This window comes from Diadema antillarum, unplaced genomic scaffold (genome assembly GCF_040938485.1).
Source record: "Diadema antillarum isolate AM-2024a unplaced genomic scaffold, OU_Dant_1.0 scf00000087, whole genome shotgun sequence".
Lineage (NCBI taxonomy): Eukaryota > Metazoa > Echinodermata > Echinoidea > Diadematoida > Diadematidae > Diadema > Diadema antillarum.
In genome coordinates this window covers 768,137-782,802 of record NW_027270976.1, presented here as the reverse complement: position 1 = coordinate 782,802, position 14,666 = coordinate 768,137, and the positions used below count along the sequence as shown (strand labels likewise).

The 14,666-nt window shown below is 37.9% G+C and overlaps 1 protein-coding gene across 1 annotated transcript in view; it reads right to left on the bottom strand.

Annotated features, from left to right (window-relative positions):
• Positions 1-14,666, bottom strand: part of LOC139718032 (uncharacterized) — a 92,946-nt gene that overhangs the window by 29,348 nt on the left and 48,932 nt on the right. Inside the window, exon 14 of the mRNA XM_071629522.1 lies at positions 4,954-5,111. Within this exon, the coding sequence (XP_071485623.1) occupies positions 4,954-5,111 (158 nt within the window). The remainder of the gene's footprint in view (positions 1-4,953; positions 5,112-14,666) is intronic.

Here is a 14,666-nt window from a genome sequence, read left to right as displayed (position 1 = left end):
GTGGCACATATGCACTAGGAAGGTTATAAGAACATCCAAGGCAGGAGCTTTCATTTCAAAATGAGATTAAAATCTGTAATGGTGCTTTAAGAAGGTGAGGAAAAAGTGGGGAAAGTAGGAGCACACTGGAGTGCCTGGGGCCAGAAAAAAACATCCTAGTCAGGCTTTTCTCTGGACTCCTTTCAAGCCAGCACACTGGCATGGTGTAGGTAGCACACCACTACCGTCTGCAGTCATTCAGCTCACACCATCTGTTGACGTAGCATCGGATCTTGAACTTCGTAAGACAAGCTCACAAAAAGAAAAATAGCCCACGGGGATGAAACTGATGCACAAATGTTTTCACAATGTTGCAGTTTGCACTGCTCTCTGCTTGGGATGTGTAGAAGGGAAAAGGTGCAGTGGAAAATCACTCACGTGTGTAGAATAAGCCATATCAAGGAAGCATTTCACTCAATACTAACTCCCACATTCATTTTTGCGATATGATGGGGAGATGAGTGGGTAAGGGGGCTTACATAAAATTTACAAAGTATACCCATTGTGTTAAGTAAAATATACACAACAAAAGATTTTGTCCAAGTTCAAGGTAACATAGCAATCCTTCATTGAGTATAAAGTTGTAAATATTGTACAAACAAGTGATGATAAGTGTCTAAATCATAACGCATTATCATACTCTCCTGAAACCTGAGGCATCAGGCATACATTAAGAACAAAATGTCTTACTTCAAATATTCCACCAGACATAACTGTGTTTAAGATTATATATGAATATATGTGAATGTAAATAAATAAATGAATATAAACATATATACTAAAGAGGAATAGGAAAACATTTTTCTTTTTTTTTGTTGAAAGAAAGACATCATAAGAAATGTCAGTGTTTTATCACTTCTAGTATGCATTGTACATCATGATAATATTGAAGGTTAAGTATTTTGGCCACAAACAAGAGAATGTTGTGCAGATCATACATTTGTACACATGTGAATGTATCCATGACAACGTGAGTCTATCTTTTCACCCTTAATTCTGTAAGTGTGGGGGAAGAAATACATATAAGCTAAATCAACTTTAATATGCATGAACAGAAATATTACCCTCAATAAGATATGATGTATTGGGTATAATCTTTTGTTCGGTGGTGGTGGGGGGGGGGGGGGGGGGGGGGGGAGGGATCACATACAACCAAAGAAAGCCTGTTTTTCTACTTAATGTGCCATCCTATGTCTTCTTGGAAATACAGAGGGAGGGGCAAACTGAAATTCAGTGAGAAGTAGTCCTTTGGGGCACAGCATCAAGACCTCTCAGCCTGCACCTGTTATATGTTTTGGGGAAAGCATGCATCACGTGTTGGAGACTCTTGAAATTTGCTGATGAACGAGTCTGGTAAATGTCAAAGGACCTCAAGTCAGACAAATAAAAGGAGTGAATTTGTGGTTTGCCTCTTATCATGAAGTGTTCTCAGAGTTGTAGTAAGGAGGATATTGGATAGGTGACTTACAGTGAAGTCTTTTCCTTATTCTGTTTCCCTCAACTAGCTTGATCACACTTATCAGTGAAGTGAATAGACAATAAGTCTAAAAGGTGCGCAGGAAAAATGACTTTTCACTGACTTTCACTTGCCTTCAGCCATCCGACGTACAACTGTATGCTGACTCAGATTCATGACTGAGAAAATTGTTGCTTACATACAATATAATGTACTTCTTGATAGGGAAGCATGTGTATGTGAGTGTATGTTTGTGCATTATATTTTTGCAGAGATTTCATTGAAGCCTTCTGATATCCAACTATGTTTGGACTAGCAGAAAATATTAAGGGTACATTTCTGAAATATCTGCCATGATATACATTTATCCAGTTACATGTATGCTATGCATGACATGATAATTGCTATAGTGCTCATTAGGTTACATAGTTTATGTTTTAGGTTTGCGTCTAGTTGTTCACTGAAGAGATTTCAATGAGAGGCGTAAAGACAAATAATTCTATGCTGCACACTACACTATTTGCAAAGCACATGTTCACGACATAAATGTCACTATTGAAGTCTAGTAGAAGCACAGCTTAAAGAATGCATAATATTGATAAAAGTGCTTAAAGGAAGCAAAGGAAAAAAGTAATATCTCATCGATTCCAAGCATGCAAAATCACGGAATTTACACTGATTGAAGAGAGAGAGATAGGTGTGGAGAACTCAGTGGGGGCAATGTGCGGGAACCATGAACACACTTGAGATATGGTGGGAAATGAAAGCTGACATAACTGGGCCAGTCCTGGTTTCATAAGCTCCTCAGTAGCTCTCTCACAGACTCAGTGAGTTACAGTAATGCTGAGTCCCGCCCCTGTCATTATCAGCATCATTGGAGAGTGGAGACAAAGTTTGGCTTAAATCCAGTCATTAATCGGTTAGCAAAGTAGAAAAGGACCCTGCACTAGGCGACAAGAAACAGAGCAGCGACACTTCAAATTGAGAGCCTCAATATGCCCCTACACGTTAAGGTTCTTCCACAGCAACAAGCAGGTGTGGGACTAAAGCAACACCAGATACTTACCTTCGACCACTAATCAGATAATCTACATGGAGTCAAACTGCTCTAACATAAATGCCTCTGCTTTCTGGTCTTCTTCAGTGACCAGACATTTTTTTTTAACCCTACTCTTTGTTTGATCTTAACCAGATGAAAGCTGTGTCTTCAAATTGTACTTTGTTCATTTAGTGGACTGAAGGGGACTTGGTTCTTGTCAATTGGTGATTGTGAGACAAATAGGAAACATGTGAAATTGGGTCACGAGTCAGGAAGACTGGTAATTATCATTATTGTTGAGATCAATTCTACCTAACAAAGCAGCTCTGGTAACTCCCTTCCATCTTAATGAACTGTAGTTTAGAATATACAACCATGAATTTACAGGGATTGCCTGAACTTTCTTTGTAATAATGTTATTGCACAAGTCCTAGATACACTGTTTGTATTGAAAATTACTATGAAAAAGAGAAATTGATGTATTGGATCAGTGGCTAATGTGCTATAGGGACTGGAATATGGAAAGTGTTTAAGTAGGAACTGTGGAATTTGGCAAATGTAATCAATAATTCTATTATAACTTTAACATACCGTAACTCTATTATGTTGATAAGAGTTTTAATTTAAGAGATTACTCATGAGTAAATTGTTACCTCAGCAATCTATATGTTACCTTAAAGCAACATCTGTAACAAATGTAATGCATACTGATTTGGAGATGATGTATTCTTGTGGTCGGCTACACGTCACTTCCGGTTGACTGGAGTGAAAACAAACAGCTTGCAAGCGCTAAGCCTGCATATTAATGCGCATACTGCATGCTGTGCACGTGCGACGCGTATAATTCATGTGCAACTCTACGCAGACATGGGGACTGTTTTTCATTATTCATTTTGTCATTTGTGCCATCATTCATGAGATACATGCATCATGTCTTGCCAGCAATATTCTAAAAATCTGGATCCTGTCGATCGATCGGTCCCGGTATTTTGCCAAGCCGGAAGGCATGCCGGACTGGACCTGTGCCCGTATGAAATCGCGGCAGGACTCTGGATCAACGAACCGACAAAATGGCCAGATATGCAGTAGAACCTCTTTGAGTAGGCCCTACCCCGATATCTACGCTTACTTAGTACCTCATAGAAACTTCAGGTAGGTCTAGTATTAGGCCTAACGTTAGTACTGTAGTGCTTAGGGTAGCGTCTAATTTAGAGTAGGCCTAGGGCCTAATCCTGCCGCCCGCACAGCTGCAGTACCAGCCTGCGCTAGCGCTATGCTCGCGGGGCGCCCCGGCAGAAAACACGTACAGAATACCACTCCAGGCTCACGCGACTATAGACTATGGTTTGTTTTCACTCCAACGCTATCCATGACCCCGTGACACGCAAAATACCCGGATGTCCGACCATGAGAATAGGTACATTCCCAAGATCTCATGCTGATGTCCCCATACACTTCTCAAAGGATGATCATCTCATAGCAGCATCAATTAGCAATTACCATTCACTTCATCTTTTAAATGGTGTGATCCATTTGCTTCAATTTCCTTTTTCTGAAAGACTAGTTTTTCTTTAGACAGTTGTACATATGTTATTGGTTGAGGTATGGAACTTGATGTGTGGAAAATTCATTGTATTCTTTTCTTTTTGTATTCATCATAATATGTCTATTCCACATATCACATACTTTCTCCACATTTTGCCCTTCAAATCGATATAGTTACATGTGGGGGGAATCTTGTTGACATGGAGAAGCCAAATGTGGCTGTTTCCTAAGACATGACATCAGGCCATTTATACATATTGTCTGCATGGCTGAATCTTCAAAAAGTTTGAAGTGCTATCTTCAGAGAGGGGATAGTAATCTAGGAATACTGTTTGAGAACTAGACTTCTTGCATTACTTTGTTCCTCAGTACACAAAACAGTCAGGTTAAATGCTCTTTATATCACTTCTTCAGCACTATGAACTATCCAGTAAACTTTACTTTGTGGGAATCTTGATACTTGCTATTTTAGGCAAAATATTGAGTATACCAATTTAATTTACAAAAGCATCGGTTTGTCATCATTTTGCCAATTAATGTGGCTAAGAACTACATCTGTCTTGTCTCATAAATGTTATTGATACAGAGTTATCAGAGGGGCAGAGCCTCGATGCAAGCATGTGCTGAAAAACTTTCCTTTAAGATAAATTTATTACATTTTTTAGATCAGTTTTTATTATGAAAAGTTTTTTTGATTTCCAATTGTGTAAAGATGAATTGGATACCATAAAGGATTAGAGGAATCTAACAGGCTGCATGTTACCTTTAACAGTCCTGGCTACCTATTGTCCTGTTCTAAAGCATAGAAATGGCAATAAATCATGGATTGACAGTGAGGCTCATCATACAAAGGGCAAGGAGAATGCAAACTTACAGGTGGCAGTTATTGAATTGCAGACAAGACACCACACCCATGTGACCACTCAGTTCCGCCAGCAGCTCAAACTTCACAGCGTCCCACACCTTTACAGACATGTCCCAAGATCCTGAGATGATGTGTGTTTCATCAAACTGTAGACACCTCACGCCACCCTGGGCCAGCCACAGACAAGAGAGAGAAGAGAGAGAGAGAATGGTAAAAACTCACTATGTATTGCCATCATCCAAATAATACGAATGTTTCATGATTTCAGGTTAGTATTATTCCCTTTATGATGTGCTAGGCAATGGTCTTCACTTAAAACTTGTATCAATACTAGAATTATAGTGAAGACAGGTACTGTTCATAAATGCACTACATACATGCACCCAAACAATCAGATTAAATCAAGTAAAATAAAAACAATGAAAACATGAATATCACAGAGAGACAAAGTGATGACATAACACAAATCATTAAATTACAACAACATGATCTCTGGACTGTGAGATACATCGTTTGAATATAATCAAGCATTCTAATGAATTGTAATGAAATATCAAAATTTTCACACATGGAGTCCTTGATGGATCTTGAGATGCCCTCATCTCCTATAGTAATTCACAAAATTTACAAGCTATGCTTTTCTTGTGAATTCCTCTTTTCCATATGTGACCCTGCACCTCAAAACAAACAAAAAGGTGCCAGACATGAATTTTTAGTTAAGACCATATTTTGAAAGAGCAGACTTTAAGCTTTAAAATGATGTATAACTCAAATCAAATGGACTCTCCTAACCTATCTAACTATTGGAAAGAAAGCGAAAACTTAGGAAAAGTGTGAACTGAGAAAAGAGGCTCTGAAGTACAGTGTCTATTCAAGCGCTTAATCTTTACCAAACCGTGCTGGCTGTGCGATGAATGGAACAAAAATCAGGAAGTAAACCACCAGAGTAACAACAATGAAGGGATTATCCGATTAAAGTGAAATTAAGCATGCCTCATTAACACATTCTGTCCATAATTAATGCCAACTTTCAAAGCAGTAGCACTATCCTTTCAAAAGTTATTAGAGTTGAAAGTGAAGAGTGTGGACAAGGTTTTTCAGAAATGAAAAGGAGATTCTAAAGACACACCTAATCACACTATTCTACCCAAAATATTCGAGATAAACTGCTAAAAAAACACACTTTTCTGCCCGTTTTATGATACCAAATTTTAGCATAATGTAAAAGACGACCCGCTCTTTCAGAAAATATGAAAAAGTCAAGTTCGGCTAGGTTGACCCATTTCACTTATTTCCAGTCCTCACGCAAAATCAGTGTGTGCGACTTTATGTCCGTTTTGAGGTGCACGGTCACATATAAAGTTACAAAATGGGATTGTATTGCTTACTTGTTTATTTATCTAAAAACCAAAGTTGATATTATCATAATATTGTATCCATGTTTTGTTGAAACTTATGTGATTCAAAGCTTCTTACAATATTATGTACTCATGTACGCTTTGTGTATATTACTTTGCATTACTTTATATGGAAATAAAATAATTTGAAATGAATTGAATTTGAATGTCAAATACCATTTTCTAGATTGTGGCTATGCCTGTGTTAACAAATTGAATACTACAAATATAAATATATCAGTGAATTGTTTCTTTGATAGGGGTGATGGTTGAACAACAGCTTCTAACATCAAGAAGAAGTTCTATAAATGGTTTGATATCTCCCCTCCAAAAAAAACGAAAAAAAAAAAAACGAAAAAAAAAACCAACAGGGATAGCAGGTGGCAATAACCCAATATTGGGAATAACACTGATGCCAATTAGTGGGATACAAATCTTGAGATTTGCATCCCAATCTAGATCTCTCGATTTTTGCCTGTATGGATAAAAATCTCACTAAACAGCATGATCAGCAGGGTGGTCCAAAATCCCAAGAAATCTTGTAATTATTGCAAAATTTTGAGAAAAATCTTGGTAATTTGCACCATAGTGAGTGTGTGAATGCTGGAGCAAAAAACCTCGAGGTTTTTTATTCAGCCATTCAAACACACATCACAACAGCACACAAACATGAAGGCAAGGGTCATCATTTCGGCAGATTTTGAATATATGCGTTTTTTTCGTTAAGAAACTATCATGATCGGCAATTAGTGGGGTATTTCTGTCAATATGAGCGGACGCAAAAATCTCGGTACTTGGATCGCGATCAAAATCCTGCTATTTTGTCTGTGTGAATGACACTATTGTGGCTTGTTTCTCTGACAAATACATCTAGAGAGCCACACTCTCACCTCTCGTTCAAGGCCATTCACCCCGACTGAATAATAAGAACAGCCCTGCACAGTAGAACCATCTAATGTGTCATCATTGGAGTATTTTTCATTGGAAAGAGCCTGATGAAGTCAACTTGCGTGGAATATTGAGAAAAATAAGTATGTCAACCTCAAATTCCTTGTGGTACAAGCTTTGAGTTTTCTTTGTCCATCTTTAGAAGATCCATTTTATAATAAGATGAATTGTGGAATTGTCAACAATCCATATGTGAGTCACAAATAAATGATTTGATATTAAGTTTTCTGCAGCAATGTAATCTCCTTATTAAAAAAAAAGAAAAAGGAGAAATAGGGCAATGCCTGGCAAGAGAATTTGACAATGAAGTCATCCATCATCAACTTGATGATTTGCACAATTTACCAAATTGACAGGAATTTCTTTCAGTCGCAAAGTATGAATAGATATTCGCACACCTTTATGTGGTAGTGATGGGGTGGTTTATACGAAGTTCTTTGAAAAGTATTATAATTCATACAAAGAGCATCCTGCTACTGTATCTTTTCTTTTGAACTGTTTACTTTCTATAAATCAAGTGATATTTTGTATGAAATTGTCACAATGCAAACACTTGGAAACACATGTGTCAATGCATTCCATCATTCTGACAAAGCAGGTCTTCCAGGTTGTCAAATGGTGATCTTCCAGTTGAAATCACAGGATTAAAAAAAAAACAACAACTAAAAAGGACCATCCCCTCCCACCACTAAATGAATGAATTGGTTAGAGACAAATAGGAGATATTTTCCAATTGTATGTCTGTGCATGCATGTTTTGTGTGAATCACCTAAGGTGTAATAATGTTGAATGCGTCAATGCTCTTGTTATGTAGGCTAGCCAAGTTCTAGGGACGTGATAGCATGTGGTGGGTCTCTGATACCTCAATCTGATAAGTCATTGACTCCATTATCTGAAAGGCTTTCTAACAGATCATTATCATCATCAATGAGATTCTGCATGAACTTTGGCTTTACAGGTTTATTGAAACGTGTAAAACCACTGCAACCCAGCTTGAATTCATGTCACCTGTACAACTTCACCTCACACAGAGTGAAATGCTTCATTACGTTCAACTTGACTCATCTATAAAGTGATGCAACGCATTGATAGGTGGGATAAATCATTGTGACAAGAGACTCTATACTCTCTTGCAAACAGAGGCAAAAGCTATGTATAATCTAAGGATAACCTACCTTTCACCTTCACCCGATGTAGTGCTAATGGACATATTTCAAACTGATGATAACCTCGAAAATATTTCAGGTGTGAGTGATGCTAAGAGAAGGTAACAGTACCTGGCAAACATCAATTCATGAGAACAACAACTTAGTTGGATTGACTTCAGATGACCTATTGGGGGAAATGTGTTTGAAATAAAGCAATTCTGTTCTACTCTTGGGCAAGCTGAATCATCATAAGATGCATAATTGACTTGGCTTTAGAGAAGAAAGATCACTGTCCTCTCACCAAACTGTTTTTGTTACCTCTCTCCAAAAATGTGCTTAGTCAAGTGCCTGGCTATGCCTGAAACTAGCCACTTGCACTACTTCCAAGAAAATGGGTGAGGACACTCCTGCAATATGTTACCTCATTAACAGTGCTTCTGCTCCATGCAGTGATGAAATGTGTAAACGATGTTCATTGACCCCAGAACTGCTTTGATCTTTTCATTATTCAAAATTAGTCTGTTTTTGTTTCTTGCTTTGCAATTTATGATGACTTATCATTAAAGTGTATCTCCAAAGGAAGATTAGTATGTTTACAGGACGTAGGGAAAGTAAAAGAGGTAATCTTAGCCTGGAATGACAAGTGTAAAAGCTCTTCCTAAAGAAGAAACTGAGAAGAGAATTGCTGCAATGAGCCAGAGCTGACAACTCAATGACTTCCTTTTTCATGGAAGCCACATTCAGCACACTGTGAGCATTTCAATGGAAGTAAAATACATCAAGACACATAATGTACCTGGTTGTGCTTCCTAAAGATGTCCCTTGATAATACCAGTCTCATCCCTAAGACATCACTAAGACTTCAAATGGCTGATCTCTTTTATTTTCATGAAAGTATTCGCTTTATGAATAGAGACATGACTGGTCATCAGCAAAAAGGAGCTAGACCTACACTCCTAAAGCAATGGCTTGGAATGTGAGGATGTGAGGAATGTTTGATAGTTTACATTATACACCATACTTTACCTACTAAATACAGAACATTATTATGATAATTTCTCTTTAGGTCCTACATAATTTCCAATGTGTGAATTGTTTTGTCTGAACTGAAAATATTCAATGAGATGTACACATATAAATGATTATCATTGTAAGCTTGAAGATATTTTTAATGCCTTTAATGTAAATGCACTGGTATTAAAGGTCCTGTTTACTTTGGGAGCAGTGATTTAAAAAAATGTTCAAGATATCACTTTTGATGCATATGTGTACATCAGTTGTATCACAAAACATTAAAGCCTAAAATATAAGGAGATATCACTATTTTTCTCATTAAACCGTAACTGTAGACGGTTTAGTCTGGAAACATGTTTATTATAATCATTGTTCACATTCTGTATATTTAACAGTACTTAACATCGATTATACTGGTTCAAATTTTTACATTGATCGTTTCTATCCCTAACTCACATTCTAGAACTATTTTGAAGCACTAATGCTGGGTTTTTGTTTCATCTGCAAATGGTAAATTATGCCTTTAGGTAATTTTCATATTTTAAACAAGGAAGTCCAATAGGTTTGGGTACTTTTAGCACTAAGTTCTTCTGTTCTCAGTTGGGCATAATGAAATTTTTCTCTTCAGATTTTGCGGGATAATATGTGTATTTAAAAAAAAAAAATCACAATGTCAATTCAAAGCCTGAACAGTATGCATTTTCACTATATGTACTGATCAACACTTAGGTCCAAATACACAAAATCTTTCTAGACACCTAAGTCAATACCTCCGTAAATACGCCCTTACAAATATTTTGTTTTCAAATGTTTAAAAAACTTACAGAGCTCAATCTAACACCCCACTTTACATGAATGTTATCTCAGCTACTTCACTTCTCCATTAGTCTCAGTGTACAAACTATGGGCCACTGATAGGCTTGTATCTCGAGGTGCAGTAAGCATCGGAAATAGATCATCAGGCAAATCTAATTTACTGCCATGTCAATTTCAGGCGGAAATGCATGGGTCCCAACTACATTTGGACAAATTGAACAACCAAGAGTCGACACTGACATGAATGAATTGCACAGTACACGTGCCCTGTTATACAAAGCCTTGACAGAGGTTGAGGCAGACTGAAAATAGATGTAGCCACCAGGAGCACCATGCCACAGCCAGCAGGGTCTAGAGGAATAGCAAGGGGACAGAGATCCCCCTCCATAGGCTCTGCCTTCTCTTTGTTTGTTTGTTTGTTTGTTGTCGTTTTTTATCTTGAAAAAAAAAAGTGACCTCATTGATCATTGCCATAGACCAGGGAGAACCCTATCTTTGTCACAAACTACTATTCATATAAGCTTGTAAAAATTGGCTTAAAAAGTGTCTGAACATTCTACCGATTCTAACGTAATTGAAGACTAGCAAATATAATAGCTGGAGAGATGCACAGAACAGGAGTGAAGTACAGTATAATAATGGCAGAAGAGTTTGAGATGGAATTTTTTCTTTCTTTCATCTCTCTCACCAGTCCTTCTCTTCCTCCACTCATTTTTTCCATTTCTTCCTACCTCCATCCATTTCATCCATCCTTCCATACCTTCTCCAATCTTGTCCATCCCTCCCCCTCCCAACTGACCATTAAGAGAGAGTCAGAAAAGGTCAGAACCTTGTTGTTGACCAGCCTTCGATCCTTCCACATCAAAAAGTAAACCTTGCTCCTCATTAGTGGAGAGACAAACTTGGAAGCCATTAGTTGAGAGAGGACAGTCCAAGGAGTGCAATGACTTCTTCCCAGTCACACTCAATCATGCTTTTATAGTTTGACTCCATCTTTTCTCTGCCCACCCAGACTGCACACACTATCAAATCATATCAAGATTAACATTTCTTTACTGCTCCATACATTCAAGGTCTTCAATTCAACCTCCTTCTGGTTTTTTTTTAAACAAAACAAAAAATTCTAAATTGATCATTTCCATTGTGTTTGTTGTAAATGAATGTCCTCGTTGTAGTAATTACAGACCAGACTTGTCAGTGCTGCCAAGCTTTACTTGGCTATGAGAGAGAAAGAGAAAAAAAGAATACTGTTTCTGTTTTTTTTTCAAAGATTGCGTTTTCAGCTACAAGAGAAAGGAAAATGAGCTGTGTAGGGGAAAAAAAGGATAGGGAAATTGAAATCAATTACATACCTCACTTCAGAACCAGGAGGTAGTTTTGTGAAGTTGATACTGTACCGAAGCTCCTCTAAAATCATATCAGGTCATATTACGGTGAAATTTGATGGAATTAGGACAGTTTGCAAAGATGGGCCGCTTCCTTTCCTACCGAGATGAGGGTAGGATCAGGTGAAAAGGGTGTGCAGAGAGAATCCTCTCGTTTGGGACACCATCTTGCTTGGGTGGAGAACATGAGGGGTGAGTGTTAACTGGCACAATTCACCTCTGTAGTCGGGATCAGCTACCTCCAAAATGCACTTGACCTCATGTTGCCTGCCATCTAACTGGGCGGATTTGGCTCAGCTCTCAGTGGGGTGATAATTTCTCTAAGTGGTGGTATATCAAGTAGGCATTCTATGACACTCTGGGGAAATGGAAATTTGTAGATGGCAACCTACCACTTGCTCCTTGGTGATTCAGTGATTATAAATAAACCACATTGTTTGCTACTTTCCATGCACACAAGCACAATATTGTTGAGGACAAATATTTTTTGTCCTATGCAGGCTATATTCATATGATTTTTTTTAAAATAAAGATAAAGAAGTAGAGGTGTTCTTCACCAAAATTGCACGGAACACCAGTGGCAAATTAATATCTGACAAAAGACATTTATGTGTTAAAAAAAAAAACAGTTAAAGAAGAGAGAAAAAGCTTCCATATAGGTCCTATATCAAGCAAACAATACCTGCTTCTGTATTGAGATGGTGCTTTCAACTCTTTGTCACCAGTTTTCACACACAGACAGAGAACTGTATTCAATGGAACATTAAATTGATTGATCTGTTACCAGTATATCAACAAAAGTAGAGAAAGTGTGGAAGAAGTCATCAGTATTGAAAATCAGGTGTATAAATTAGGAATGAAACAAATTGTGATATGTGAGAAACAAAGTAAAGAACACATACAACAATGTCCAGTGTTTTGTAGGGATCAGTCGCATGAAGTGAAGTAGCTGATTACTAGACGAAGAGACATAACGCAACTGATCTATTGTCTGGACCAACAAAATATGAGCCAGGAGAGAGGAGGAGAGGAAGAGAGGAGAGAGAGAGAGGGAGATTAGGAGCCTTGGTTTGCGTGTCTGAGTACCACTGCCTGAGAGCTGGGTCACATAGTACAGAGCAGGCCTAGTGGGGTGTGCACTCCATTAATGCAAACCACATGGTGGCGATGCCCAGCGTGCTGCGGCTGGGCTTGTCCACAGCAATTTCCTTGCTAATTCTGCGATGCTGTGCCTGATACTGCCGACTGTATTAGTCATGAGAGGGAGGCAGAGGCAGCAAGCAAGGGGGGGGGGGGGGGTAGAAAAAGAGAAGAAAACAAAAAAGAAGATAAAAGGAAAGAGAAGAAGAGAGAAGGAGGCATGGAGAGAGCAATAGCGAGAAAAGGATATATTACACAGGACTACTCAACAAACTCTGGTGTATGTTTATGCCGATATAAATGAGCCCACCACAAGGGGGCAGTCTTTCTAGTATAACAGTGACACAAGGGACTGAGCCATGGAATTTCTAGGACTGCATCAAACTAGCATTATGAGCTTATATATGGTGTGGTTCAGAAATCCAACTTCGTTGCATTGACTCTCCTTGAAAATCTCTGATATATCAGTTTTTACCAGTTACCCATCTAACGTCATGAAAAACCCTACATAATCCCTGCTGCTTCTCATGATATTGTAGTGTACTTGTAAGATGACTTTGTTATTTACATATGTGAAAGCTGCCCAATGTTAACAGTGCCATTAATTGATATCAAACTTAGTAAAGGATATCAGGTACTAAGAACCATTCAATTCTTTGTTTTTTGTTTTTGCCTTTGAAGTAAGTATTTCAACCCTTTGCAATGACAAATCTTCTGACGGATTCATCAACAAAGTGTACTAAATTGGCGGAAAATAATTGAGAAAGTTACATACATCTACAGACATGCTCTTTTGCTTTGTCACTAGAAACATAACAAAAACAAAATAAAATGACCCTGAAGTATATTCTGTCAAAGGTTCAAATTTAAGTGAAATTCTAAAACCCAAAAGGAAATGGTTACAATGAGTGAAGAAATGATGTATTAGCAATTTATTACTGCTGCCCCCTCCCCATGAATACAAATAAAAATGAAAAAGAATGCAAACAGGAAAGGCTGAATCTCAGCATCTGCCCCTTTAGAGCTGAAATTCACAATCCTGTATAAAACAGCACATTATACTTTTACATTGAATATATATGTGAGATTTGATTCCTGCATATCTCATACACATAACATGTTTGGTTTTTTCCTGATGAAGAGTCAATTTTATCATCAAGGCCTGCAAAATAGCAAAATAAAGTATCCTCGTCAATATTTTCATTAAAAAGTATTTAAAAAAAAAATAAAAACCGAAAGAAAAATTGATCATCCATCCTGTTTTGCAAGTCACTACTTGACCTTAAAATTATCAAATTCCAATCATTGTGATTGTAATTATGGATGTCTACACATATGACATTTGAAGAGAACAAATGAAAACTGAAACATGACAACAGATCTATTTTTTTTTTCTCTAGATAGGAAAAGTCAAATGAAGATCTGTCAGCCCCATAAATATTTCAACTGTACAAATAGAAAGGTTGGATGTCGAGATGAGAAGCTCTCAGGAACACCAGCAGCCATCCTGATTGAGTGCCTAGAGACGGGAAGGCAGGGAGGAAGGAGGCTACATGATGGCTTAATTGGCCTAATTCACTGGCTGCAGTTTGACCCTTGCTTCTCTCTAGCCTCTATCCTGCCCAATTGTTCCACAATGATAAGAAAAATAAAGATTGTGACCAGGAGGGCACCTCTGCTCAATGTTTCTTGCCATGCGACAGGTACGGAAATCATTGCATTACACACTGACATAAGAGAGCTCCCTAAGCTAAATATTTGTTCTCCTTAAGGAGTGTTTTCCCTGGGGAACATTTCATGAACACTGCAAGGAATTTGTGAATTGCAGGCTCGGTCATTTTGGGAAGACCAGCTAATATTTGGCAGGCATCCAA